Source organism: Aplidium turbinatum, chromosome 14 (genome assembly GCF_918807975.1).
Source record: "Aplidium turbinatum chromosome 14, kaAplTurb1.1, whole genome shotgun sequence".
Taxonomy (NCBI): Eukaryota; Metazoa; Chordata; class Ascidiacea; order Aplousobranchia; family Polyclinidae; genus Aplidium; species Aplidium turbinatum.
In genome coordinates this window covers 16,115,542-16,142,372 of record NC_137485.1, presented here as the reverse complement: position 1 = coordinate 16,142,372, position 26,831 = coordinate 16,115,542, and the positions used below count along the sequence as shown (strand labels likewise).

The 26,831-nt window shown below is 36.6% G+C and overlaps 2 protein-coding genes across 3 annotated transcripts; one reads left to right on the top strand and one right to left on the bottom strand.

The window, feature by feature from the left end:
- The first annotated feature begins 1,576 nt into the window (after positions 1-1,576).
- LOC145783240 (sodium-coupled monocarboxylate transporter 2-like) lies at positions 1,577-14,606 on the top strand. The gene is made up of 13 exons (XM_082595053.1): positions 1,577-1,710; positions 2,535-2,638; positions 5,457-5,645; positions 6,533-6,598; positions 6,749-6,868; positions 8,562-8,716; positions 9,159-9,299; positions 9,481-9,699; positions 10,863-10,975; positions 11,250-11,407; positions 11,637-11,845; positions 13,070-13,170; positions 13,614-14,606. Exons 1-13 carry the CDS (start codon positions 1,653-1,655, stop codon positions 13,805-13,807), a joined length of 1,827 nt encoding a protein of 608 aa, XP_082451179.1. The 5' UTR covers positions 1,577-1,652; the 3' UTR covers positions 13,808-14,606.
- Positions 14,607-15,499: 893 nt separating this feature from the next.
- LOC145783663 (uncharacterized) lies at positions 15,500-25,266 on the bottom strand. Of its 2 annotated transcripts, none has more exons than XM_082595549.1 (7): positions 25,090-25,266; positions 24,569-24,636; positions 23,225-23,306; positions 21,737-21,980; positions 19,788-19,854; positions 17,035-17,150; positions 15,500-15,982 (listed from the first exon to the last, which is right to left on the bottom strand). In XM_082595549.1, exons 1-7 carry the CDS (start codon positions 25,213-25,215, stop codon positions 15,825-15,827), a joined length of 861 nt encoding a protein of 286 aa, XP_082451675.1. In that variant the 5' UTR covers positions 25,216-25,266; the 3' UTR covers positions 15,500-15,824. The 2 variants fall into 2 exon arrangements, with proteins under 2 accessions (XP_082451675.1, XP_082451676.1); XM_082595550.1 differs by having other exon boundaries at positions 17,035-17,147.
- Between the last annotated feature and the right edge of the window lie 1,565 nt (positions 25,267-26,831).

Sequence of the window (26,831 nt, the reverse complement as noted above, 5' to 3'; positions counted from 1 at the left end):
CAAATTGCAAGACCAAATACAAACGTTTCCAAAATTGATGATGCTACATTTTACATTCTAAGAAAAATGTTAATGTAGTTCAAAATGCAACACCTGATAAAGTTCCAAAACTGGTAAAATGTTGAAAACTCATGGTAAAAGTAGGTTTGTCCAAATAACGAGAGATTTTTGCCCAAATGATTTTATTGATAACTGCATTAGTAGGATATAGTTAAAAAAGCAAAAAAAAAAAACTCATAAAGTTAAAAGTACCCAGCATGGTTTTGAATCCTATTCGTGAAGAAATGCAGCCTACATGCTGGTGAATAAGCTGCCCTCTGCACGCCTCTGTTCGCCAATTGTGCTCTTTCACACTTACTTTTTGGAAATGTTGAATCGAAACTTATCATTCTGCCCAAATTGCAATACCACATGCAATAGTTTCCAAAATCGATGATAATACATTTTATATTCATTGGAAAATATCAGTGTATCTCATAAATTATAGCAAATGACAATTAAGCAAAGTTTTTAAACTGGTGAGATGTCGAAGGTAGACACAAAAGTGTCTACCTTCGTCCGAGTGCATGGGTACAATTGTAACTTTTCTAATGTTAAATTAAAAGACAGTCCTTTTTCTAGAAACTTGAAAGACTTGAAATCTCCTGACATCTTTACATTTTTGTGTGATTATGCGGATTAAATTTCGGCAAAAAATCTTTACACGTTGGCGGGATTGAGGATAGAGTTGTGTTTACACCCTTAAGAGGCGGCAAGGATACAATTGTACTCTTACGTATTTTGTATCGAAATGACTCCAGAATACACTACCCAAAGACAATTTCTAGAATGTTGAGTGAAACAGATTACAGAAATGATTTGTTTGATACAGAAATACGAAAGAAAACTTAACCGAAGTGGTTTTAATTCGTTTCACAAGTTATTCACTTTGTTTTTGTTACTATGAGTGTTCGTCGCAAACAGGTCGAACGCAGGCCACGCAGCTTTTTTGTCTTACGTCGTTTTCGTTTCTGGTTTCTGAGGACATAGTAGCTGCCTACAATCGGTGTAGCTCCACGACTTCCATGGGGTTCTTTGGGGTTAGTTGCTGGTGGTGTCGCAGTGTGCCGTCCTAGAACCATTTTCACTGCAGTTCGAAGAAAACGTTTTCTCACCACCAACTGGTTGGTAGAGCTAGCTTCCACTGAAGACATACGTAACTTTTTTGCAAGATCTTGTAGAAACTTTCTCCGTTGATCATTTTTCTTAAACTCTGGGTTGCGTGTGATACTTCCGTAGAGCACAGTATTTAAACGTTCGGACCAAAAAATATGGCACACCGTACAAAAAGTATAACTAACTTGGGAATTTCAATAAAAAATGCATATGGGTACTATTGCTCCCATACCGGTTGTTAGTGGTGTAATGTTATGGAGCCGGACAAAGGTTACAACAATCCATGATGGCGATTTTCTATTTGTAGGAACTTACGTGAGGACCAAGTCGATGCACATGATCAATCACGTGTAAATGTGCAAAAATGTTGCATTGCACAACTGCACAAACATGATGACCTTCCCCTAATCAGCACAGCTTGTGATCTATCAAAAGAAAGTTTACTACTGTAGTTTTACATCATAGTAAATTGTCCTGTACCCAGAAGTGGATTAAGGATGGAGGAATCAAATTTAAAAACGTACTTTGGAGCTGCAGACATTGCTGTCTTTGCACGTAAGTTTAAATAATATAATCAATTGACAGTTGACATGAATGCACTTAAAATAATCAAGTTCTGGAATGCAGTAGCTTATATACAAGGAAATGGGATGAGGCAGTGGATAAGGCGTTAGCCTTCCAATCAGGCAAACCTGGTTCGACTTCCGGCTTAAGCTGGTTGTTAAAAACACCGCTCACCTTTACCTAGTGTGTAATAAATCGGGTCAGCATAATTGCTAAAGGAACTGCTACCGAGAGATAGGAACTGGCACCCTACTCTCCTTAGTGCCGAAGACTCAGTAGCTTACAATGAGAACCTTATCTTCTCATCACCAACAGTTGATCGAATAGCGATTATCCAAGGACCTTGTATTAAATTATTGCAATTGCAATTTTGTAACAGATATGACTGTTATTTTTATTCTTAAAAGTGAAGAACCATATTACAACATACACTATGGACGAGCAATCTTAAAAATATGACATGTTAGTTTGTTATATTGAAATTAAAATAAACAAGCTGATAAACTATCACTGTAACCTACCACCAATGCCACCTCAAAAGTTTGCTTTCAGGGCTGAGTTTTGCATTTCATTGCAGCCCATGTGTGTATTCAAAACGTTAATAAGGTTTCGCAAAGTTCGTTCAACTTCATGAAATTCATTTTCTAACCAAAAAATGTCTAAAAAAAGATGGTTAATAAAAAAAAAAGAAAAATCAGTGTAACATATGCGACATTATTCAAATGCATCATTGTTAGCCACAAAAAAAAACAGAAAGAATCGTTTGCGTTATTAATTCGATACGTTAGGCTAATTGGTATTTTGATTTTTTTCAGTTTCCTTGATTGTATGCGCTCTGGTGGGGGTGTACTATGCATATAAAGACAGAAATAAAAACACCTTGAAGAATTATTACTATGGAGGAAAGAAAATGTCTCCGGTAGGCTGTTAAAAAGTAATATAAATCTGTAATTGAGCCACTCAACTGATGGTATCTTGACGTAACTTAAAAGCAGCATCCATTGATACTCCAAAAGAAAGTTAGCCTATATTGTATTGTGCATTATTGCCTTTTTTTATGACGCATCATCGTATACAAAAATATTCAAACAGAAACAACTTTGCAGAAGAATTTTGATTTCTCTTACTTGTTTAAGCATCAGTATTTATACCGGGGGTCGGCAACCGTTTTTGCATTTAAGGCAGGCATTATTTTGCCGACCGGCCTTCAATAAAACACATATGTTTGGTGCATGTACTTATATTACAACTCATTCAGTCATCAACTCCCTCCCAGCTAGAAATTTCACGTGTATTACACGTAGATTCTACGTACCTTGGGTCGTGTATTATACGTTAATTTTCACGTATAATACACGCATATGTGTCGACACTATTTCACGTGTATTACACGTATATTTGGTGGTGGATTTTACGTGTTTTACGCCCGCATTACACCTAATTTCCTCGTATCTGACAACACTAATACACGTGTTTTCCACGTATATTTGGTGGTGGATTTTACGTGTTTTACACCCGCATTACACCTAATTTCCTCGTATCTGACACGTAGATTCTATGTTCCTTGGGTCGTGTATTATACGTTAATTTTCACGTATAATACACGCATATGTGTCGACACTATTTCACGTGTATTACACGTATATTTGGTGGTGGATTTTACGTGTTTTACACCCGCATTACACCTAATTTCCTCGTATCTGACACGTAGATTCTACGTTCCTTGGGTCGTGTATTATACGTTAATTTTCACGTATAATACACGTATAAGTGTCCACACTATTTCACGTGTATTACACGTATATTTGGTGGTGGATTTTACGTGTTTTACACCCGCATTACACCTAATTTCCTTGTATCTGACACGTAGATTCTACGTTCCTTGGGTCGTGTATTATAGGTTAATTTTCACGTATAATACACGTATAAGTGTCGACACTATTTCACGTGTATTACACGTATATTTGGTGGTGGATTTTACGTGTTTTTACACCCACATTCTACCTAATTTCCGCGTACCGTATCTGAAATCAACAATTTAACACATTTGTATTTATTTAACACATTTGTATAACACATATTGTTATAAGAGGCTACACTCCAATTGTGACCCTTCTAGCACTCATTCGGAGAGTTAATGCTTGTTTTGAACTTTATTTGGAATTAGAGAAGAAAAAGAGAAATAGCAGTGGTGGGAATCGAACCCGCGTCAATGAAATGACTACTTTCTAGCCCTAACCTTAACCCCTAAGCCAACCAGCTGACAAAAAAACCATCAATTAATTTGCTTTCTATCATCTTCTTTTCGCCATTTTTACGTCACTTAAACCGGAGCTTATGGTTGGTTGGCGGTTTCATTCTAGTCATTTTTAGTGGCAGAATTTCGACTTGTTAAAGTGGCTACCGTACCAAACCTTAGTAAGTAATTGTTTAATATCAGTAAGCGAGACCACTTAAATTTACACTAAGAACTATAGTTAAAAGATCACATTAATTTGCGACTAAAAAATGTCATGAAGTTTCTTTTTTACATAACGTAATAAAAACGTGTAAAGACACCTACAAAAACACATAATCTAACTTATATCCTAAAAAATGCGGAGGAGCGTGGTTGACACCAATCCACTTGAGTGGAGAATTCTTTCTGTTTATACCGTCCTTGGGAGGTAGTTTTACCTAACACAGATTAAAAATTGCTCAAATGAACGAAAGAACTTCAACACGTTTAATATACGTGGAAAACACGTGTTACTTTTCAACAGATGGAAACGTGCAATACACGTGGAAACAACATATAATCAACATACAAAAAATTCCGGTAAAACATCCTTCTGCTGGGGTAAACATTTTTTCTCTTTTGTATGCCCTCTTCTGGATGTGATTTTACCTTATCTACCTTAAAAATTAGTCAAATAATCATAGGATTTTGAACACGTGTAATATACGTGGAAAACACGTGTTATTTTTGCAAGAGTTATATTCACAAAATAATCCCTGATAAAACTTCTAGAATCATATTTACACACTAGTCATACTAAATGATAGCTAACATATGTCTCTAAAAAAATGTTTTTTAAACAGTGAATTTTTGTTGGTGTACACAAACTCCTTAATAACACCTGAATTCTACCTAAGATACCATACTACCTAAAATCAACCAAAAATCAACGTGTAATATACGTAGCTTTCTAGCTGGGCTGTGCTTAAAAGCAACTGCTGAGGGTATAAACGTCATTCAACATGAATAACAAGGATATTAAGACGTTCTAATAGTATTAAAACATATTTTTTGGGGGAGAAGAGAAAATTTTGAGGGGTGATCGATCGCCCCGCAAACCCCTTCTTGGTTGCTTCCCTAAGATTTATGAACTTATGCGAACGGACTGTTACTACTGATTTTTGTATTTGATGCATAGGCTACGACTCATGTCTTCAGAGTTGAGTGAGTCATAGTTTTGTTTCAATTTCGGCTTTGCTTCTATTTCTTAATACGGATTGTACGATTTTGAGTCTGATGTAAAATAAAAATAAATAAGCATCATTTTGATTTTTCATTTTAAACGAGAGGTTTTACGTTTGTTTTAAGCAGTTGCCCACCTGAGTCTAGTAGGCTAGCGCTTGATTGCATGGTGTTTCAACTTAAAAACCTGTGCTCTCTTGGTTCTTACGCTATGTGCTTGAAATGAATAATTACAGTGGGAACAAAAGCTTCACAATGAATCAATTTTTTTTTACAGATTCCTCTTGGCCTATCAATGGCGGTCACGTTCATCTCGGCCATAACTGTCATGTCTTTTCCAGCCAACGCTTACATTTACGGCATGGTGTGCATGTGGTATGCGTTTACCACAGTGTTTCCAACCGTTTTGGCGTGTCTTTATTACATTCCTTTCATGCATAGGTTGCAGGCTAAAACGCTTTATCAGGTAAAATGATTTTAAACCAGTCTATTATTGTTGAGCATGTGTACGGTAGCCTAGGACCTAGATAGCCTACTGTAGATAGTTTCATTTGAGGATTTGAAATTCAAACCAAATCTTTTGATAGCTTTTGATAAAAATTTGCATACTGAGAACTACGCAGTAACTAACTAGTTTGCAATATTAGTTTGTACTACGCATGCCAGTGGTGTAGCCTTGTTGTTTTATTATCCCCCTGCAGGTGCTAATAAAAACTATACTCAATAAAGAAAAAAAGTGTCACTACTGTGCAACGCATTATGAAAATGTAACAACAATAAACAAACAATTAACAGCTATAGCCTTACTGAACTGCATACCGTACCCTTTTTATGGTTTGATAACCACAACTTTTTGACATTGTTGAGAAGTGTGAGAACAAAGAATAGGCCACGAGATAAGTTGTAGGTTCCGAAACTTAGCAATCTTGCTTGTTGTGGACCTACTGAGAGATTGCAATTTTTGTGGATGGTCTAGCAAATTCTATCGTTAAGAGGATAACAAATTCTTTGTTTGCTGAATGTAATTTCCTCGGATTTGTCCACGATATTTAATGGGCAGCTAGATCTACGCTCCTGGTAGCCTACAAGCAAGTCTATTCATGTCTTAATGGTGATGTTTCAGTGTCAAGTTTTGTTCATATTTGGAAAAGTATTATTATTTAAAGTAGGGCTTTGTGACTCGAGAATGATGGTAAGCTGTTGAAAAGCAAAAAAAAAACGGATAGGCCTATAGCCTTCTAGCCTAAATGACTTCACATAAAAAAAATCTAAAGATCTGGAAAAGCTTATAAATGTCAACAAAATTTTTCAACGTGGAATAAAGTGGAATTTTAAAAATTCAAATATTTTCAGTTTCTTGAATTTCGTTTCCATCGAAATCTGCGACGCCTCTCTTCCGGAATCGAAATTTTTAATCAGGTACGTCTTTTCGAAATATATCACTGAAAATGTGCAATTTTGAAAAATTGATAATTATTTTAAAAATGGAGATAGAGTAAATGATCTACCATTAACTAAGTGCCTAGTAGTTTATAAAAATGAGTAACGTTTTCAATCTTACGTTTGCAGTCACTGTACATGGGGTTTACAATTTATCTGCCATCCCTTGCATTGAACGCTGTCACTCCTTTGAAGTTGTCATGGACGATCGCTCTGACTGGTGGAATATGCACTTTTTATACGGTTGTGGTGGGTACATATTTTAAAAAACTAAGAAAGCATTTTCAAAACTTGTTTTCTTTCGTGACATCATCTTAAAACTTAGGAAATTTCAAAATTTTTTATAATTATTCTTACACTAAGATTTTATTCCAAAATATTTTCAAAGAAAGTTGATATCCTCAAACAAAGCTAGCAAAAGAAACCTAAGGATAGGCCAAAGGACTTGTAGCCTAATTGTTAAGTTTGATCGCCAAAAGCAGTGACAAAACAATCGAATAACATTTGCTAGTCAACAATCTTCACGAGGTCATAGTTTCGTGCTGTGCTTGATTACCTACACTCTGCTTCATTGCTTTCGGTATGCATGGGTAGCTTACTTGGACTTTTTGCTGACTGCAATCAGGCGAAGGAGGAACAAACTTGAAATAGACCGTGCACGGCGCAGTCGTGTAGCTGCTGTACTGTGGTTGTAGACAGCAATGTAAAAGCTCGCGTATTTTCATCAAGGTACGCAAGGTTATTTGCCACTTCCAAATTCTCAACTTCGACGAGAGTTATTTGTTAATGTTTTGTTTCTTGAACTCAAATCTTACATCGCATCAAATTTTCCTCGCAACTGGAGATGACTGGAGTGTCTCAATGAGTCTACTCTAACTGAAAAGGACCTGAGGTTTATATCAGGTCGTTAGATTTTTTCTGTTAAACCGAAAACTCATTGAAAACTTTCAAAATATGTGTATAGGTTGCCTGAAATAAGCAAGATGCCTTTTCATCACTAGTGGCGATACGTGCTGCCCCTTAATTTCCACACTTCTAAAGATCATGCTAAACATTCAGAAGTTGATTTGCACTCGTGAGCTATCAGAAGGCAATTAGATGAAAGAGTTTTCTGTTGAATATAAAGTTCCACTGTCATAATCATGGCTTAACGGGTCAAAAAAAAAAACGATTTTGGCCAACAAATAGACAAGAAATGTTTAGGGCTCTTGAGGCAGCGTATCCCATCATCTGAGAGCAAAATGTTTGTCATTTTCGGATTAAATAAAGGCTAAAAAATTTTAAAGTATTTTATTTTGAACAGCCTGTGGTACATATGTGTGCCAATGGTCCTAAAAAGGTTAAAGTGCAATAGCTGCAGTGAAAAAACAAAACAAAAACAGATTTGATACGCGAAAACGGAGTTCATTTTCGGATTCTTCACCTTCGAAAAACATGACATGACTGTGATTACAACAAATTATATTGATTACAAATGAAAAAAGGGAAAAATTCTTTGTAGGCTAAAGTTCGCATACATTCCAGTAATTTTTGAAAAACTTATTGAAAAACATTACTGTAAATCAGGATATAAATTAAGCCTACTGATTTTTGATGCTGTGTGCCAACATGCATGTCGTCAATCGTTATTAATGTGTCGCAAGTTCAGCAAATTCTTTTGAAGATGTCGCTTCAAAACTTATGAAACATTATTTATTTGTTTCCGTTTGGTGACGCCATATTCAAAAATGTCACTTTAGGGATCCGCTACAGCTTCGGGGGCACCAAAAGGGCTGCGTCAAGAAAAAAAGGTTGATAATACTGGTTTAGTTCATCGAAAATTAGTTTACTGAAGTTTTAATGTATATTCAAAGATATTTTACTGTAGATTTTATTTTGATGGTTTTTGTGCGTCGCAAGACATAAGGTTTTCAAAAAAGCGAAGATGTTTATTTGTATTTAGGGTGGTATGAAGGCTGTTGTGTGGACGGATGCGTTACAATCTGTGATTATGCTGACTGGAGCTCTGGCGGCTATGATTAAGGGAGTCCAGGTTGTTGGTGGATTCGGCAACGTTTGGGGAGCTCTGGACAGAGGAGATAGGTTGAATATGTTTGAGTGAGTAAAAAATTTATACCTCAAAAACCCATTTCTTTTTGTTGTATCCAGGCTTACGTCAGATGATTGAAGATTTAGAATAAGTGGACGGGAAGACAAGGACGCAAATCTTCGTGACCACCTTCAGGGATGCCTTTGAGTGTCTTGCCAAAGACACAGCCGCATGTTCTTGAGCGGTGTCGAACCAGCGCCCTTTCCAACGCCATTCCAGAACTCTCACCACTCGCCAATACAGCCGACACCCATTTCTTGATATGCTACCGCATATAGTCCATTTGTTCTAGTAAAAAAAACCCTAATGATTTAGGTCCATTTATTATATTGCAGTAAACGTAGCTTCATAGCCTGTTAGAATTTTAATAGAGCTTACGCCATTGCATTACTGCTAGCTATGTAATTCTTCGAGCAAAAACAACCGACTAACTTATCATCTCTTTTCCAGTTTTAACCCTGATCCTACCTTGAAGAACACATTTTGGACAATAATTGTAGGATTCTCTTGTAGCCAGTTTACTCTTGTGTGCATTAACCAATCCATCTATCAAAGATATGTGTCATGCAGCAGTGTGAAGAATGCACGAATGTAAGTTGAGCATTTCTGTGATGAACATGAGTTAATTTTTCACGATTGTAGCAGTTTATAATCTGAAGATGTTTTTCTTTCGCAATTGCACTTACGTTTGCTTTCTGTATACTATGTGACTTTTGTTAGCCCTAACATAAAACAAAACAAAAACTTGACCCCAACATAATTTACTTTTCAGAGCTGCGTGTATTGCTATCGTGTTGAAAATAACATTAGCAACTTTCTGTATTTTGGGAGGATGCGTGGCATACACTTATTTTGAAGGATGTGATCCTCTAAAAACTGGTGAAATAAGCAAATCAGACCAAATCATGCCTTATTTTGTTGTGAAGTTATTTCAGGATATGCCTGGATTAGCTGGCTTCTATGTGGCGGCTGCATACAGCGGCACACTGAGGTAAAAGAAATTACAATTTTACATAAAGTAAAAAGAGTTTTTTTTTACTACCGTACAATACAAAAGTAGAAAATAATGTAATTTTGTTCGTCTTTCTTAAACAGTTACATGTTAAACAAACGATTTTACTTGGTTTTATTCAGCAACAGTCGAAAAATCCAAATGTCTCATCAGATATTTATTAAAAACCATGGCCAAAAACCTCTACGTGATTCATGCTTTTATATGATTCTTTCCTGTCTCAAAACTTGCTGTGTTTTGAAACATTTTCCAATGCATTAGCTACAAACCTGGATCTTTAAGTTTTGGTCACAATTGTGTCATTCCAATATCGGTTTAAAGACGAGTCTATAAATATACCTACAAGGGCAAATAGACAATAAACCAATTAAAAAGCGATAATGAAAAACAAAACAAAGTTGAAAAATTTCGATAAATCTTACCTTCCCTTCGTTGCGTAGGCGACACCGTTGGATACCATTATGAAGCAAACTTGATCGATCTTTTGCTACCGCATTTGTGCCGTGTTTATGTTAAAAAAAAGTGGCGAACTCCTGACATTATCAAACTGCTCTTTTCTTGCAAACTTTTTCATGACTGAAGATGATAAAAATGATGTCATTTTATCAGCAATGCGTTATCTTTATCTCTTCATATTTTTTCTCGCCGCCGTGCTTTAAAGATGCTCACCTTAGGTGGGTAGGCTAAGTCTAAAAAAGATACGTAGGCTATAGGCCTAGGCATTCTAAGATGTGGTTTATACTGTATTTTGTTTGTTTGTTGAAGAACCAAGTATCTAAATGCTCATACCTTTTTTTATGCAAAAGCAGCAGCATGAATGAAGTAATTACTTCTTGGTCATTTATTGTTATGATTATTCAAAGTTATTATTTTTAGTTGATATGTATTAGGATATTACCTGATGAGGGCAGAGAGTTTTTCTGACAACGTTCGAGTTCAATATGTCATTTTACTTTGTTAGTTTAATAATCCAATTAAGTTGTTGTTTATTTCATCTGTCAATAACAATTAATCTTGGCGATTTTTTTAACCTTCTTGAAAAACATTGATTAAACCTCATTGAATTTGTCGGTTTACTTCAGTTAATCTTTTTGAATAAAACCTGTGTGTCAATATTGGTCAATGGCTTGTTTATCTTTTAGTACTGTTTCTTCTGGAATCAATTCATCAGCTGCAATGATTTTACAAGATTTTATTCGACTAGCTTATCCTAACTTGACCAGCACTACAAAAATTCGCATTAGTAAAGCCACTGGTGAGTTTTAATGTTTTTCGTTTGGTTGGTCACATAAAACTGAGTAAACCTTTTATTTATTTCTTGAAGATTCGGCAATCATCTGTTGAACGCAAATAACTTGATGATGAAAGTAAGTTAATAGTAAGTGGCCTAAATACTTACTTTTAGAAGCGATGTTACAAAAAGTTTTCATTTTTTTGAAACACATCTACATATTTTTTATTTGTTTAGCATGTAGTTCGTAACGATGCCTATCAACAAGACAAAGTTAAATGAATGAGCTATTTTGCAGTTGCCATACTTGGAGTCTTAGTGACTGGCCTCGCCTACCTTGCTTCGGTTCTTGGAGGAACAGTTATAAAGATGGTCGTTATTTTTAGAAACACTTGTGGAATTCCAATTTTTACTGTGTTTGCAATGGGAACTTCTTTTCCATGGACAAATTCCAAAGTTCGTAATCGGAGTAGGCTACTTAAATATTCTTCCAACTTAATTAAATAGGCTACACATATGGCAAACTTGTTTTAAAACTTTTCTTGAAGGTTTAGACAGTTATACAGAAAAGTGGTTCCTCAAACCTTGATGAAAACACATCAGTGAGACTTAATGTTCTCACTCTAACATTAGACGTTTATCAAAACTTTTTAGATATCACATTGTGTATACGATTGTTTTGTAGGGGGCTGCTATTGGCCAAGTTGTTGGTACCGGTGTGTCTTTGTGGCTTTCTCTCGGTGGCTATGTGTACGGAACCTCACCCGATTCAGTGCGGCAACTTCCAACTTCGATCGATAATTGCACTGTTCATGAAGTGGGCTATGGTAACTTTACCATTCAACCACAACTTTCCAAAGCACCACTTGATTTTACGGAAATTACGGAAACAGAGTAAGCAAGAATACGATTTACGCCATTTACATCAATATATCACAATTGTTCTTTTATCGAGTCTTTTAAATTTGGTTGATACACCACAGATCGACACATTCTTTTGCGACGGAGTTGTATATTGACAGGAAGGCACACAAAAAGATGGTCCGCTGTTTGGGGCTTGGTGCCACAGATACATGTAACTGGGCCTGTGTTGCAGCCCCACTTTATCATTGCAGATTTAGTACGCCCAACACCGGTTCGTAGTCGATTCAAGGTTTTCCACTTTACCCCGGGGGCGCTTGCTCCTGGGGGGATGGACTCTGATGGCGGAAACTTCATTTTCGCGTATGATGGGTCATTTTCGAATTGTGGAGCAGCATCAGATTGAATATATTACAATGATATATAGAATATATCACAGTGGAGCAGCAATTTCTAAAAGAGGTTTTACGGAGCCTTGGGGTGCTTTGAAAACAATTAAAGACTTCCATGAGCTATTTATATATAGTATCAAGTAGCCTACAAGTTGTTTTATAACACTGCACAATAAGAGAAACTCAAAATTAGATTGTATTTTTGAAATTTGTAACGGCTTGTAATTAAGTGTAGCAAGCGATCTGTGAGTGTGGCAAAGAGGAACAAACCGCAGATCACACCATCTGCAACTGCGCCATTTACCATTCGCCAAATGATGTGCGCGGTCTGCTTGGATGACGAATCAATTCAGTGACTGCTCGACACCTGCCCAAACATCTAGATCTAGACCGAGTTGCCGCTGCTGCTCAAAGGTGGTAAAAAGAAGAGCCTCTCGACCCTTGCAGTGACGAAGATGGTGAATCTATACGAAGAAGAAGATAAAGAATACGCCAGAAGGACGTTATTTATCTAGTTTACCAATAAATGCAATTTGAGACTCAGCAGGAACACTTTGTACTGAGTAGATGTCCAATAAGCTATGACCCAACGACAAGCTGCAGAAAGAAGGAGGACTAGACCTACCGTAATTGCACTTTCACATATTTTGTAACCAAATTTTGCTGACATATGGTTTGAAAAACGAAACTATTTTGATGCCTTTCTGAAACAATCTCTTTTTACTCAAGGCAGTGCAGCCTAAGCATAAAAACTGATGAGCTAGGTTAGCGGTTTTCGTTATATTTTGCATTTCAAAACTCTAACATTATAGCAGCAAACGTTATTGGCTTAAATAGATAAATCATATTTTATCAACTTTTGCAGAAAAATCTATCCTGCTGTATACTCCTTGTCCTACTTTTACATTAGCTTGGTATCTTTTGCAACCACTTTGAGTGTTGGATTAATCGCCTCATTTCTTACAGGTCAGTGAAGTAACGTAAGGATAAGCCTACTTGTCACATTCGCAGCTGACATGTAATAATTAATGTTTATTAAAAGTTTTACGGCTTGATATCTGTAGGCTATAGTCTTGGTACGACGATCAAAAAGGAGCCAGCTCAACACAGCTTAAAAGCACCCCGCTGTGTTTTTGGCAAGACACTCAGTGGCATATCAGAACGTAGACACGAAAATTGGCATGCTTGCATTCCCTTTCACCTAATTAAAATCTTCAACCATCGGGCGGCATGCCTGAGTATGACAAAATAGTCTTACCTTGCTGATTTCATCGATTTTCACAACTTGTATGCTTTGTGGATGACTTCATATAGTTCTTAGTTAATTAAGTCAGCACATTTTCCCTTGATAAGCAGTAAACGGATATCTACTATATGGCACTTTATCAGTGCCTTTGTTTTTATTGTAGGTGCAAGCAAACCACGTAATTTAAATCCTACATACTTTGTTCCAATCGTTGATAATAAGCGACTACCTGAAAGTGTTCGAAAGTTCTTTAGATTTGGAGTACTAGAAATGGAAGAATTTGACAAAGAATTGGAAATACTGGATAGCGAAGAAGAAAACACCAAGTTTCCTCTGACAAAAAATGCAGACATTTGAAATTTAAACAAACATTTGAGCAAAGTATGAAATTGTCTTCTCATGAATGTCAAAAACGTTGTCTTTCCCTAATATTATTCTTTCAATGGGGACATCTGGCCTTCAATTCATTTACAAGCGGTAAGATCAAACTTTAAACTCTCCATAGGTGAAGTGGAGCACCTCAATTGGACAGTGGAATGACAGTTTGGTGTTTGTCGCCACCTAGTGGGTGTAATAAATTACCGGCAAAACATTTTACAAAATAGAAATTTAACTTTAAGGTATCACACTAGGTGACCAGAGTTTTGCTCAAAACGACATTTGTGTTTTTTATGTCAAATTAACATTGCTGATAACGTTGTTTCTCACTGCTTAAAATTGTTTTGATTTGTGTAAATAAGAAACATGCAATGAATGTTTCGACAATCGTTTCTTTTTAGAAGTTCTGATCAGGTTTGTGACAAAGTTATAGATTGTTTTGACATTCAGAACAAATAACGTTTTAAAAATGGGTTTGATGGGATGCAAGCCCATATTTGCATGAAATGTTTTCAGTGTTGTTTAACGATTATGTTTAACACTTATTGGAATTGAATGCCTTATTGTTATTTTCTTGATAAATCATCATTTTTTGAAAATAATATCAAAACATTTTCTTTATTTTTAAATTTCTTAAGTGTTGCAACCGTGCCAAATCCTTTCTACTTATTGTGCCATTTCGATCTTGAGCTTATTCCGTTTCTACGTTCTTAACCCCTGCTAGGTTATGACAAGTATTGTGTTTCACTTTGATGGTCACAATTAAAAATAAATCAAACTAAACTGAAATGTGTAAAACAAAATGCAAAGAAAACATGGAGCTCAATTCTTTGGCAAGGAACCAAATGAATCGCTTCTAACGTGAAGTAGTGTAGACGTATGTTAGTGTCATGACGTGGAAACCATACAATACAACTAGGATTAGTTTGCATATAGACATTTTGATGACAATTTTTTATACAATGACTGAAAACAGTTATTGTTGTTAGGAATTACACGAGTAGTTATAAAAATGTGGTAATAAAACATCACAGCGTAGGCTATAATGAGCTGGAATTGGTCAAAGGAAAACTTTTTATTGAGAGTTAATTTGCCAATTGTAATATTTGGGAGTGTAGCCTACGAAATTGTAAACTGCAAGCAGCGGATGAGCATTAGGCCTACCTGTTGGCTGTTGCATTGTGAAATGCTAGCTTTCGTTTTCATTGAAGCTTTTTGCGTTATTATGGTCATTTTTTGAAAATTTCGTCTACCTTCCGTCTGAAAAGTGGCCGTGTTTCTGTTTTTCTATCTCAGTATAGTAACCAACTACACCTACTATAAAACAACGGGTGGTTTTTCAACCACTTTATAGCCGGAAGAAAGCAACGTGGTAGATTTCTCTTGTTGCCTAACTTATTTTTTAAATACCTCAACTTTGTGGATGCTACAAAAGTCAGAGGAGTTTAAATTAATCACATCCTTTTATTTGTAATGCTTTTTTCATTCCTCTCCTCCGGGCACGATACTCGTCATGAAAAAACTAGCTTGAGCCTACGTAACCTACGTCACAATTGTTTGCAACACTGCACAGAGAGGGTTGGAAATATTCTATTGCAACCCTTCTGTTTCCCATCAACAGTGTTCACAATCCAACTCTGTATTCAACAATCAACACGTGTATTGAAAGAGATCAAACAGGCTCTGGCAATAGCGTGAGTCATCCTTTTTGAAAAGGTAATTTTATTTCATGTGGAACAAGTTCATTGAGAAAAGACTGGTACACATGGTAATCGATAACACTTTTGTAAAAAAGTTAGCGCCTATTTACAACAATGGTTCTATTTATATCATTGCAATGTACTCTATATATCACTTTCATTTCAGAACAGTTATGTTATCACGTATGTTTCGGCATGGCGTTAGCAGAGATGTTTTTCAACTTCAAACCCTTTTAGGTTGATTGTACGATTGCCAATATGTTTTTGTCTAAGTCTAAGAGCCAACACTTGAAATTTCATTTGAACAAAGCCAAAGCTAAACCGATACCAAGACCACCCAAAAGAAGAATTATAGCACAAAGTATAGCGATAACAATATAAAACTTTCGGCTTTTTGTGGTCACTGCAGACATTGCTTTTGTTGCATTTACAGAGTTTCTTCCAGTTAAAGTTCCTGCAAAATGTCAATAAAAAGTGGGTAGGCTCCACATTAGTTCGGTTTAGCACAGCTTATTAAGAATACGTAAGACTTACGTATTGTTCCTGATTGTAGTTTTTCGAACATATTAGCCACATATGTGACATATCTACTGATGGAATCTCCTACAAGTCAGCAGTTGTAAACTGAGCAAGCGACTACTGAGCAAGTGACAACTGAGCTAGCAACATTTCAGCAAGCGGCTGAAATTGGTGAATGATGAAACTGAACAAGCCGAAACTTGGAATGTCAGAAGTCAGCAAAATGCATTTGACAAGCGATGACGGAGCAAGTCCGGCGTGAGCACGTAAATCTTATTTGCTGACTTGACAATTAGCTGAAATGTACTTGCTGAGTTAAAGCACTTGCTGAGTTGTAGCATGCCGAGTGGTCCCATGGCCGGATTTAGCTGATGGGGGCCCGGGGCACTTTTAGATTGGGGGCCTCCGTGCAAAACATTTTTTTACGCCTACGGCGCGAAAAACCACCTCTACGTCTACAGTAGCACTAATCCAGCTCTGCACTGCACAGCATTTTGCAGAAACTTCAAAAGCTGAAAGAAAAAAAATAGCTCACAAAATCGCATTTTATCCACGTCGGGGGCCCTTCAAAAGGGGGCCCGGGCTCCTGCACCCTCTGCCCCGCCCTTAAATCCGGGCCTGAGTGGTCCGACGACCTATCTACTGCACTACGAATAAATATACGTAAATATTGTTTTTTTTTAAGTATCCTTTCACCTGTAATGCACATCTCCAATGGATAAAGAGGCCTCAGTATTTAAAATACGGTGTATTATTGTATGAAGCCTATTGTTATTCATTTATTTGTGTTCACAGTTAAAGTTAACCAAATTTTCACCCACCACACTTTGTTCAGGATACCTTGGGCAAGAATATGGCAAAATGATCGAAACACATATTGTAGTATTTCGGTTACATGAATGGTTTAAATTTGTGTAGGCTATATTGCGCTGTATAATCAGCAGTTAGGGTAGCCCATATGTAACTTAGTTCACTGTAGTCTCTAACCTGCCAAACTTATTGCTGTATATGCTTCACTATCATCATCCGATACCAAATCAATAGCTGAGTCTCTGAGATTGGGTCGAGTTGGTGTGAGAGATTTAGAAATTGGTTGGTTACTTCTGAAAGCAAAGACTTATTAGTTTAAATTCCTATTGACGTAGCCTATAGCCTAAGTGTTGTGGAATTGGACGTCTTAATTGCAGTTTTACTGAGAAATGTAGGCTACTAAAAACATTTCACTGAAAGTTTAAATACATTTTCATTTCCGAAATCGTTTCATTGTAGCCTATCACTCAAAGAAGTGGTGGATCTAGGGGTCACTCTCACTCCCTTAAAACACAGAAAAATAGCTGTATTTACGGTGTTTTTGCAACGTCGGATTAATGTAGACTTACACATCATTATGTTTTGTTTAAATCTCCCCCCCTTAAACCACTTGCTAGATCTGCCTCTAGGTATTCGGACAACTGCCCCCAGGAAATTGCCCCTCGGAAATTGCCCCTGGAAAATTGCCCCCGGACAATTGTCCTCGGACAATTGCCCCCGTAGGACAATTGCCCTCCGGACAACTGCCCCCGGATAGTGAATACCAAGAGAATAATAAAATTTAAGCATGACTTGGTGAAGTTTATTCATAGCGCGAAGACGTTTGGTGGCAACATCGTTACTCGTTACACGGTTTACACCGAACAAAGGAAAGGCAGGCGGAAGGATAACAAGACCAATATCAGGCAGACATAGCCGTACGAGCCAGGGGGGCAGCTGCCCCCCTGTTGTATCAAAACGTCACGGATTCGGGAAAAATCTTGCAATTATTAGGGCAAAAATTGCTATATGAAAAGCTTCAAAATTGCATGAATTAAGAAAAACTACAAGTTAATATCTTTTACCTATCAAACTAAGTACAGCCTCTTATTTGCACAAGAAATGTGCCGCAAAATTTTCATTTGGCACACCCGTATTGATGTATTGTATGTTGATCAAACTGTAGTACGAAATGCATTTAACCAACTGCATCATGCCAATTTGGGCAGCCACCAAAATATGTCTGTAATACTTTTGTGAAACTGCCCAAATCAAAACACAAAATTTGCTACATAGCTAATTTTATTAATTTTCACAAATGCATCGTGTCGATTTGAGCAGCTGAAAACATGACATTATCTGATGAAACTGATTAGTGATTAGTCTGTTTATGCAACTGCCCAAATTAGCGTGAGGCAGTTTCCTCAAAATGAACAAGTTCATTAATTTTTCCCATATCGTTTACATTTGAGCAACAAAAAAATATGAAATTATCTGATCATAGTCTACTGTATTTATAAAACTGCCCACATTGGCATGATGCAGTTGCCTCGGCATCAAAATCTACAAAGTCTTTAATTTTTTTCATAATATCCATAAATGCATCATCTTGATTTGGGCAACTACAAAATATGAATTTATATAAATCTGGTGAGTACCGTACTTTTATAAAACAATTCGTGTGGAGAGGTTACAGTAGCCTACTTTTTCAACTATTAACGGACATAGCTAAGCAACACCACAACATCAAAACAATGTTATACTGTACTGTTAAATGTAATGTTAATGTTGTGGTGTTGCTTAGCTTTGTTTGGTTACTTTTATAAAACTACCCAAATTAAAATGATGCAGTTGCGCTCCAAGATAAAAAATAAATATTTAGATTATGCAACTGTGTCATGTTAATTTCACCAACATTTAAAATGCTACTGCTGAAATATATAATACTCCTAAATGTAACTCCTACCTACCATGCCAAAGTGCAGAAGCATCGAGCAATGCACAAGCAAGGTATATTCAAAGATGAATTCAGTTGTTCTATCTTGATTACTTTGGTAAGAAATTCTAGCTAGCTGGTGATCTTGTTATGTTAATTTTCCACTGTTATCATGCACCGCATACATTATATTTGGGCAATTTCTATAAAAGCGTGCAGATTTGGGCAAATTTACGTTCTGCCCCCCCAAAATGGTTTGGTCTCGTACGGCTATGGGCAGATGCTGACTTTGCTCGGAAAATTCGTATGCTTCCTGCTCAGGCTTTCATTCGACCAAATGACGTAGTTAGTGTGTTTGAAACACTTCAGGATACTATGCCAACAGAAGCTGACTCGATCGTAAACTACTGTGAAGATGTCTTCATCGGAAGAAGGCTACACATCAACAGAAGATCACCCGTTTTCCGATCAGCATGTGGAGCATGAATGATCGTGTAGTGGAAGATCTTCCACGCACAAACCATTCGTTGGAAGCATGGCATACCCACCTTCAAGCTAACATTACTGCACGTCATCCAAACGTTTGGAAGTTTATTGACGCATTAAAGAGCGAGCAGGCTTTAGCAACGGTAGCAATTAACTAAATGGTTACAGGATTTCCTGCACCACTGCCCAAAAACGCTATCAAGTCTGTTCAGCCCACATTGCAACCATTGTAGAAGACTATGAAAATCGCAATGTAAGCTACTTGACTTTTTAAGAGAAATCGCTCATAATTTACATTTCTAGTGGCAATGTTTATATATCTTTCAGTCGCAAATAAGAACCAAACCGCTACCGGTGGCGTTAATTAAGAAAAAAAAATTTACTGCACTTTTTGATGGAATTGTCCGGGGGCAAATGTCCTAGAACCCTGTATCTGACCAAAAGTGTAAATGCTTGAACTGTTGCCATCTTTAAAATTACCTAAAATCACTGCTTGTCATAAAATGTAGGCTACAGGGTCAAGACTTACTTTAGGGATAAAATTTCTTTTTTTCCATTCGTACTGCTTTGATTTTTTCGTAAGTTCTCACGTTTACCTAAAGTGACATGTTTTTTAGTTTGTTGGAGGTGTAAGGATGCGCATTTTCATGGTGCGCGAAACGTCAGTGAAGCAATAAACCATCCTGTTTATTGTTGCTTTTACTTTCAATTTCATCAGATGAACGTTGCAACTAGTGCTAGAAACGATAATTGTACTGATGAACACCCAAACTTTTCAGTATTAAGCTACATGTTAGCAAATACAACATACCACTGACTTAGAATTGGTTGTATTGCTGGTGCGCAATTGCTAATTGCTCACTTAAACAACCAGCATTCCAGTCCCAGCAGGGGTGCCGAAACGATTTTTGACTGGGGAGGGCAAGATTATAAAAAAAGGGCACTTTTGTTGTCGAAAAGCCTATTTTTTTAAAGTTAAGATAACATGCTGCGATAATGCTCAGATCATCTATCAGCTCATTTAATTAGGCTAAAAACGAATAGCAGGAATTGTTACATTGCAAAATGTGCAGTAGCTTACATGACCTTAAAAGACACCATTGCCCCTCTGCCTCCCATCCACAGAAAAATTGAGGGCAGGGGAGCAACCGCCCCTCTTGCCCCCACCCCCGCTTTCGGCGCCCCTGAGTCCCAGTTGAAAATATCTAACATTATGATTTCAAAAACACAAAGCTATTGCACTGATGTAATGCTCAAGTTCTCTCCTCCTACTACCCTACAAATAAATACTCAAACAGACCACAAACTACTAGGGCTAATTTCGTTGCTAGGATTTCATTGCGGTGTGTTTACGTCACCCGCAACCGCTTCATTTCGGTTTCACTTCTGTTGAAACTACCAACATGACATCCAGACCGTCACAAATCTCATTTCGGTCATCGCATGTAAACAGACTGCGAGTTTGGCAAACGAACCGAAACGGAAAATTTTCTCTTCGGGCGCATTGAAACGTCATGTATTTTAAAGGAAGTTTCAAAAAACGTTGCTTGAATTATAAATTTGATTTTTTGCATTTTGAACTATCTTTGTTTAACCATAAACAGATGAAACCAAGCAACCACACGGCATTTAACATAATATATTAAACTGAACCTAAACTATCTACGAACGTTTTTGGCCATACACATGTTAGCCCTTTTCAAGTAACGAAACAATAACTGATTTTACATCTACATTGAAATAAATAACTGATCTACATTTAAAATAAATAACTGATCATATAAATAAATAACTGATTGGCTAACATGTGTATGGCCGAAAACGTTCGTAGATAGTTTATGTTCAGTTTAATATATTATGTTAAATGCCGTGTGGTTGCTTAGTTTCATCTGTTTATGGTTGAAGAAGTCACCTCTTTACCAAAATTGTATCTTTGTTTAGTCAGAAAAACTGTATGTTTTGGAATAAAATCATTGCATTTGAAATGCAATAAATATCACAAAATATATTAAATATAGTTGGCAGTCACCTAAAGAATCTTTTGCAATTTGTTTCACCCTAATTGGGATCATCAGAAAGTTCTTTCACAAATAAGATATGTGTATTTGATTTTAGATATTTGTAGCCTACGAGATATAGGCTATATTTCTATTATATTATGCTTATATTTATTATTGGATTATATTCAAATATTTACAATAGTAATTGTTATAAGATGGTATTTGTTGTGTTGATAGTATTTATTGTTTAAACATCAATAAATACATTAATTCTTAAAATGGAAAATTTTTTACAGTAGGCCTATAGCTTGTTCTGGTAAAATTTTTAAGTATGTAACCTACTAACATACCTACAGAAATTTATCACATTAAATGGATAAATTCACGTGCCATGTAGGTAGAGCTTTCGCAACACAAGTGTGGCTTGGTCAGGACAAATCTTTTTTATTCAAATAGAATAAAAAATTCGTATGCTCACCTAAAGATTTGCAGCTTGGTTTCGTTGGCTCTCTTGCTCCAAAAGTGCTTGTTCCTGTGTCCTTACTTTCAAGGGAAACAACGTAAGCTGAGGAAGAGCTTTCATGTATTGGTTTACATGACGTTGAACCAAGCCTGTCTTTACTATAAACTGGGAGCAGGTAACGGCGGAAGTCGCTTTGGTTAGATCTCGGATTTACTACAGGTCGTTCTTCTTTGTATAATGGATATCGCATAATTTTATTCTGAAAGATAAGAAGTTTTGAGAATTTTTATTTCAAAGCTTTTTAGACTATAACTTAATGTGTTCTTCATTGCCTGGAATAATATTATCCTGGAAACAAAGTTTAAATAGGTTTGGTTTAGTTTTGAATCTTTTTCCTCGGACTGACAAAGCCATGATTGGTTATTCCTGGTAGTTTTGCATACTTGTAGAGCAGTGGTTCCCAATCTTTTGGTTGTCACGGACCCCTTTAGACAAATTATTAATTCTGCGGACCCCCACCTAAATTTTGCCTGAAACTCAATTGTCATACTACTGACTATTGTAATAATTATGCTACTCAACTACTATACTGTGTCATATTGCATTGCCGCTATGACTCCTGCGGCAAATATCATGTTAAATAGTTGCTCAAATAAGAAAATGAATGAATTGTTCAAGAAATGTCAGCAGTATTTGAATATTAAGGTGACCCAAAGTGCCATGCCGAAACTTTTTCAACGTAATCAAATTTAGTGAGAGGGCTGTTGTTGCCTTTCATGAACTGCACGACTGAACTGTGGTTGAGTTTTTGACAATGCAACACGCATGTCATCTTCAACGTCCAGGCGATTTCGATGTTTAATTTTTATTGTAACAAGAGTTTAGAATCCTGCCTCGCAAAGGTAAGTGGTTATGAATGGAAACAAAACAATAATTGCTTGCTTTGCCAAGAATGGGTAGGTTTGCAGTTGTGAGCACCATAATTCTTCCACAGCTTTTGAATGAAATTCAATGCGTAATAACTCTTTTGATCTGAAATCATGAGAATGTAGCCTAGCCTACTCGACGTGCGTTGTGGTAGATAGAGTTTAAGGTCAATGTACACATTGTAGGCAGCAGCATAGATTTATTTTAATACATACCGGTACTGTGGCGGTACAGTTTATTCTCGCGGGCTTGAGCTTGACATATTTGCATTTAAAAAGAGAAATGAAAGTAAAAAGATCGCTTTTCGTTTTTTTTTCCAAAAATCATCAAGGTAATCAAGGAACCCCAAATGCTTTCTCACGGACCCCCAAGGGGTCCGCGAACCCCAGGTTGGGAACCACTGTTCTAGAGGCTTTTGACGCAGCGCCGGTTACCGAGATTGACAGAGTATACCGTCACCAATTAGCCTATTGTTGAAGTGTTGTTTCCGCTGAATGGAGAGCAGTCCTTAGAATGTATTGCTCAAGCGCACACCCCTATACCTGTGGTTTAGGGAACAACAATGAAATGTCTTACCGATAAGTACGATGCTGATGAAGTACATCTACGTAAATGAGATCCTTGCAGATTTAAAGATTCTTTTTCGCTGTTTTCAACTCTACAGAGAATTTTTTTTACTATACAGTATCAATTAGCCAAAAATTTGAAATGTCAAGTAAATAGCAACTATAGGCTATCACATTCAAAAAATGTTAGTTTCAACGTTGGTTGGTTTTGGGTCTTTATCCTCGGACTGACAAAGTCTTCATAGGGTATTCCTGGTAGTTTCGCATAGGCTACTTGTAGTCTAGAGGCTCTTGACGCAAAACTGGTTACCGAGATTGACAGAGGGAAGTTTTTCGATTGTTGAAGTGCTGTTGCGGGGGAATTTTTCTATTCACTAGGTGCCGCTGAATGGAGAGCAGTCCTGAAATGCGTTGCTCAAGCGCACACCCCGAGAGTCGAACCAGCGCCGCGTGATTTTGAAATCCATTTTTCTAGAGGCTAGTTTTTCTAGTCGAGATATTGGTTAATTTCAACCAAACCAGGTCGGAACTTAATCCTACAACCGTAAGCTTTGACTTTGAAACTTCAAAACTTTTTGTTCAATCAGCCATCTCAGAAGGCAGCTATCAAGAAAAATGGCTCAAACTTTTATATTTTGGCAGAATTTTGTTGAAATATAGCTTATAGCCTATTTACATTACTAAAGTTTTTTATGACAAAAACAACTTGTCGTCCAAATAGCACTCCACCAAAGTTTTTTTTAAAGATATCTTTAATGTTCATTATCGTGGTGGAAATATTTGTTTATCATTGAGTTGTCACAGCAAGCTTAAGGAATGAGCGATGAGCTAGCAGACTCAGACAATCCAAGGAATAGAAAAAGATTTTTAAACTGCAGCTTGTTTTGTCCAACCATGGCCACCTAAAGATACGGCCTGATTTGTCACATTTTGCAGAAATTTCCAGGTTTTTCTAACTTTGGGCGAACGTAAATTTTTCTAAAAATTAGAGTTTTACGCTTTCTGTATTCTTTTCCCCAGATGACACAATAGGTTTTAACATCCTCACATGTTGAAAAACAAAGAAAATTTGATTTCGGAGATTTTAGTCAGACTGTTAATTTTCAATAACAGTCTGATTTTGCGTTTTTCAACTTACTTTTTCTCATTTGCTACTGCTTTTGCAAGGCAACAAAAAAATTTTATGTCATCAGGAAACCGCAAAAAGTAAAAAACATCTTAAAAAATGTCAGTCAAGCACTAGCAGTAGCTGTAATCAAAATCTGCAAAATGTGACAAATCAGGCCGCATCTCCAGGTGGCCATGGTCCAACATTGAGCTGTTAGTGAATGTGAAATTTTGGAAATAAAATAACCTGGATTGTGAAAGCGTGATCCTCGCAGAATTGCTTTTGTTGGAAAAAGATTCCACAAACAAATGGCTCTGCATAACATAAAGTCTTGTGTTAAAAGAGCTTCTGTTTGTGTTTAGTTTTCAGTAACAATCTCTTCGAATGTCTTGTCCTAAAAGCAAGATGCTCTGCACAGGATTTAATCGAGTTTAACGATAAAGGAAGAGCTGGAGGTATGCCACGCGTGTGACACACGAAGAAAAAAAAGAATAGCACATTTTAAAAAAAGCTGTAGGGTTAAACGAATTTATTTCAGCATTTACTGCATTATACAAAACTTAATTTCTTGTTTTTTAAAAGTTTATTCTTCACGAGACACAAAAACAGTCGTTGCAGGGAATTGAAGATGGCAGAGTGTAGGCCTAGCGGGGATGCAACAGATAGACTAAAGGTGAAATGCTCCTTTAGAAAATGATTTCATTTTGTGTTCAATGCTAAAACATACCAAAAAGACGAACAATTGTACGTAAAATTACTTAAACTACCTCTGATGTCCATTGTGGCAATGCCGGAAGATCTTTCACGTCAACAAAGTCCTCTTCGGATGAATGACAACTGAATTTGTTTCCAGCTTGGAAGGATATTGGAATTTCGTACTCATTTTCATCCATGCTGCAATAATTTACAAGTACTCGCCATAGAATACACTCAACTTAATCCCACCTTACCTTCTACTTTGATGATTGCAAATTAAACAAACAAATTCTCCAAAATAAACCACCACGTAGCACAAAAAACGTATAATAACGTCAGTTAATGCTTTGCCCATAATAAGCCGAAGAAAAAAACTTGTAAGCTTTATCTCAGCTAGGCTACAATAACGTTTTGTCGGTTTTCCTCATATTTGTCATTTAGTCCAGTTTCAGGTGTTTATGTGAAACTGAGGCAGGATTGGTGCTTATAGGCCTACTTTGTTTATGACTAAATCTTACTAAAAACTTCGCATTGCCCCTTGCATCAATTTCTTTATAAAAAAATATATTTTCTTTTCAAGATGTCGCTACGGGATAGGGATGAGTGGGCAACTATATATTAAAAATTATCTTTTAGTTCCGTTCAGTTAACTTTGTTTTTATTTCTGACCATCACAACGAAAAAACAATATATGTCAAACATAGCAGAAGTCTAGAAAAAGGTAGCCCAAATATAAAGTATTTCACACAAATGCAACATTTCTGGCAACTTTGAGTTGCCATAAAAAGTTTTTGTTTTTCTTGAAATTGTTTGTTTATAAAAGAAGACCATTTAAATCTGAAAATCTAAACCAAATCATTTAAGTAAGCTTGTTGTAACCTGATGTTTCACGTAGTTTGTTTGTTAAGTTGAAACAAATATAACCAGGCATACTTTTTCATCATATCTTTTGCCATAAAATCACATGAAACCCTATCAAGTAACCCATGTTGATGCGCAATCTGCTGAAAGCGGAGATAGCGAAAGATTATTATACTTTTTGAAAATTGTAACTCGCTCACTATCCATAGACTATAACCGAAAGCTGAGTTTTTCTACTAGCACCCTATACATTACACATTAAACAGGATGCAAACCCAACAACAAACGAAGTCGGAAATGACGAGTCGACATTCAAAGAGTGTTATTTACATTACGTCATCTTACCCCGGCGTCATTCTTCCATGAGCTTAAGTTGAGATACTGTATCTTGCCACTTAAAAGTTCCTGAGCAAAAAACAGTAGTAAGTCTGTAAATAAAATAAAAATTAAGTTTTAAGATATGATTGATTATAAACAGTCAAAACAGGAAAGCTGTGGTAGCCTACTCGATGAAAATGGTTGCGATGCTTTTGTTTTGGTGTTATTTAGACCGGGGTCAGGTTTGCAAATTAGCTGCTACTGTTTTCCTGGTTGCATAAAAAAATTAAATGTTTCAGTAACTCATCCTACACTTCTTCACAGGCCCTTAAGAAGCTAAAAATAAAATGCAATTTTTTTCCGTTGTTGTTAAATTTTTCTTTTGCTTTGCTTGCTCAATAACATTTCATTAATAACATTCCGTCCCAATAACTCAGTTGGTTAGCGCCGGACTTCTGGAACGAAGAAGCTTCAAGATCAAACGGCGCTGGTTCGACTCTCGGGGTGTGCGCTTGAGCAACGCATGTTAAAGATTGCTCTCCATTCAGCGGCATCTAATGGATGGAATAAATTCCCTGCAACAAGACTTCAACAATCGGAAATTTCACTCTGTCGATCTACGATGACCGGGCTT

Coding starts and splice junctions, on each gene's coding strand:
- LOC145783663 (XM_082595549.1), bottom strand. CDS start 25,215: ATGGATGAAAATGAGTACGAAATTCCAATATCCTTCCAAGCTGGAAAC. Junction 24,637..25,089: donor TGCCACAATGGACATCAGAG/GTAGTTTAAGTA, acceptor TATGTTATGCAG/AGCCATTTGTTTGTGGAATC. Junction 19,855..21,736: donor ACCAAGCTGCAAATCTTTAG/GTGAGCATACGA, acceptor ATGTCACTTTAG/GTAAACGTGAGAACTTACGA.
- LOC145783240 (XM_082595053.1), top strand. CDS start 1,653: ATGGAGGAATCAAATTTAAAAACGTACTTTGGAGCTGCAGACATTGCT. Junction 2,639..5,456: donor GAGGAAAGAAAATGTCTCCG/GTAGGCTGTTAA, acceptor TTTTTTTTACAG/ATTCCTCTTGGCCTATCAAT. Junction 6,599..6,748: donor GAATCGAAATTTTTAATCAG/GTACGTCTTTTC, acceptor TTACGTTTGCAG/TCACTGTACATGGGGTTTAC.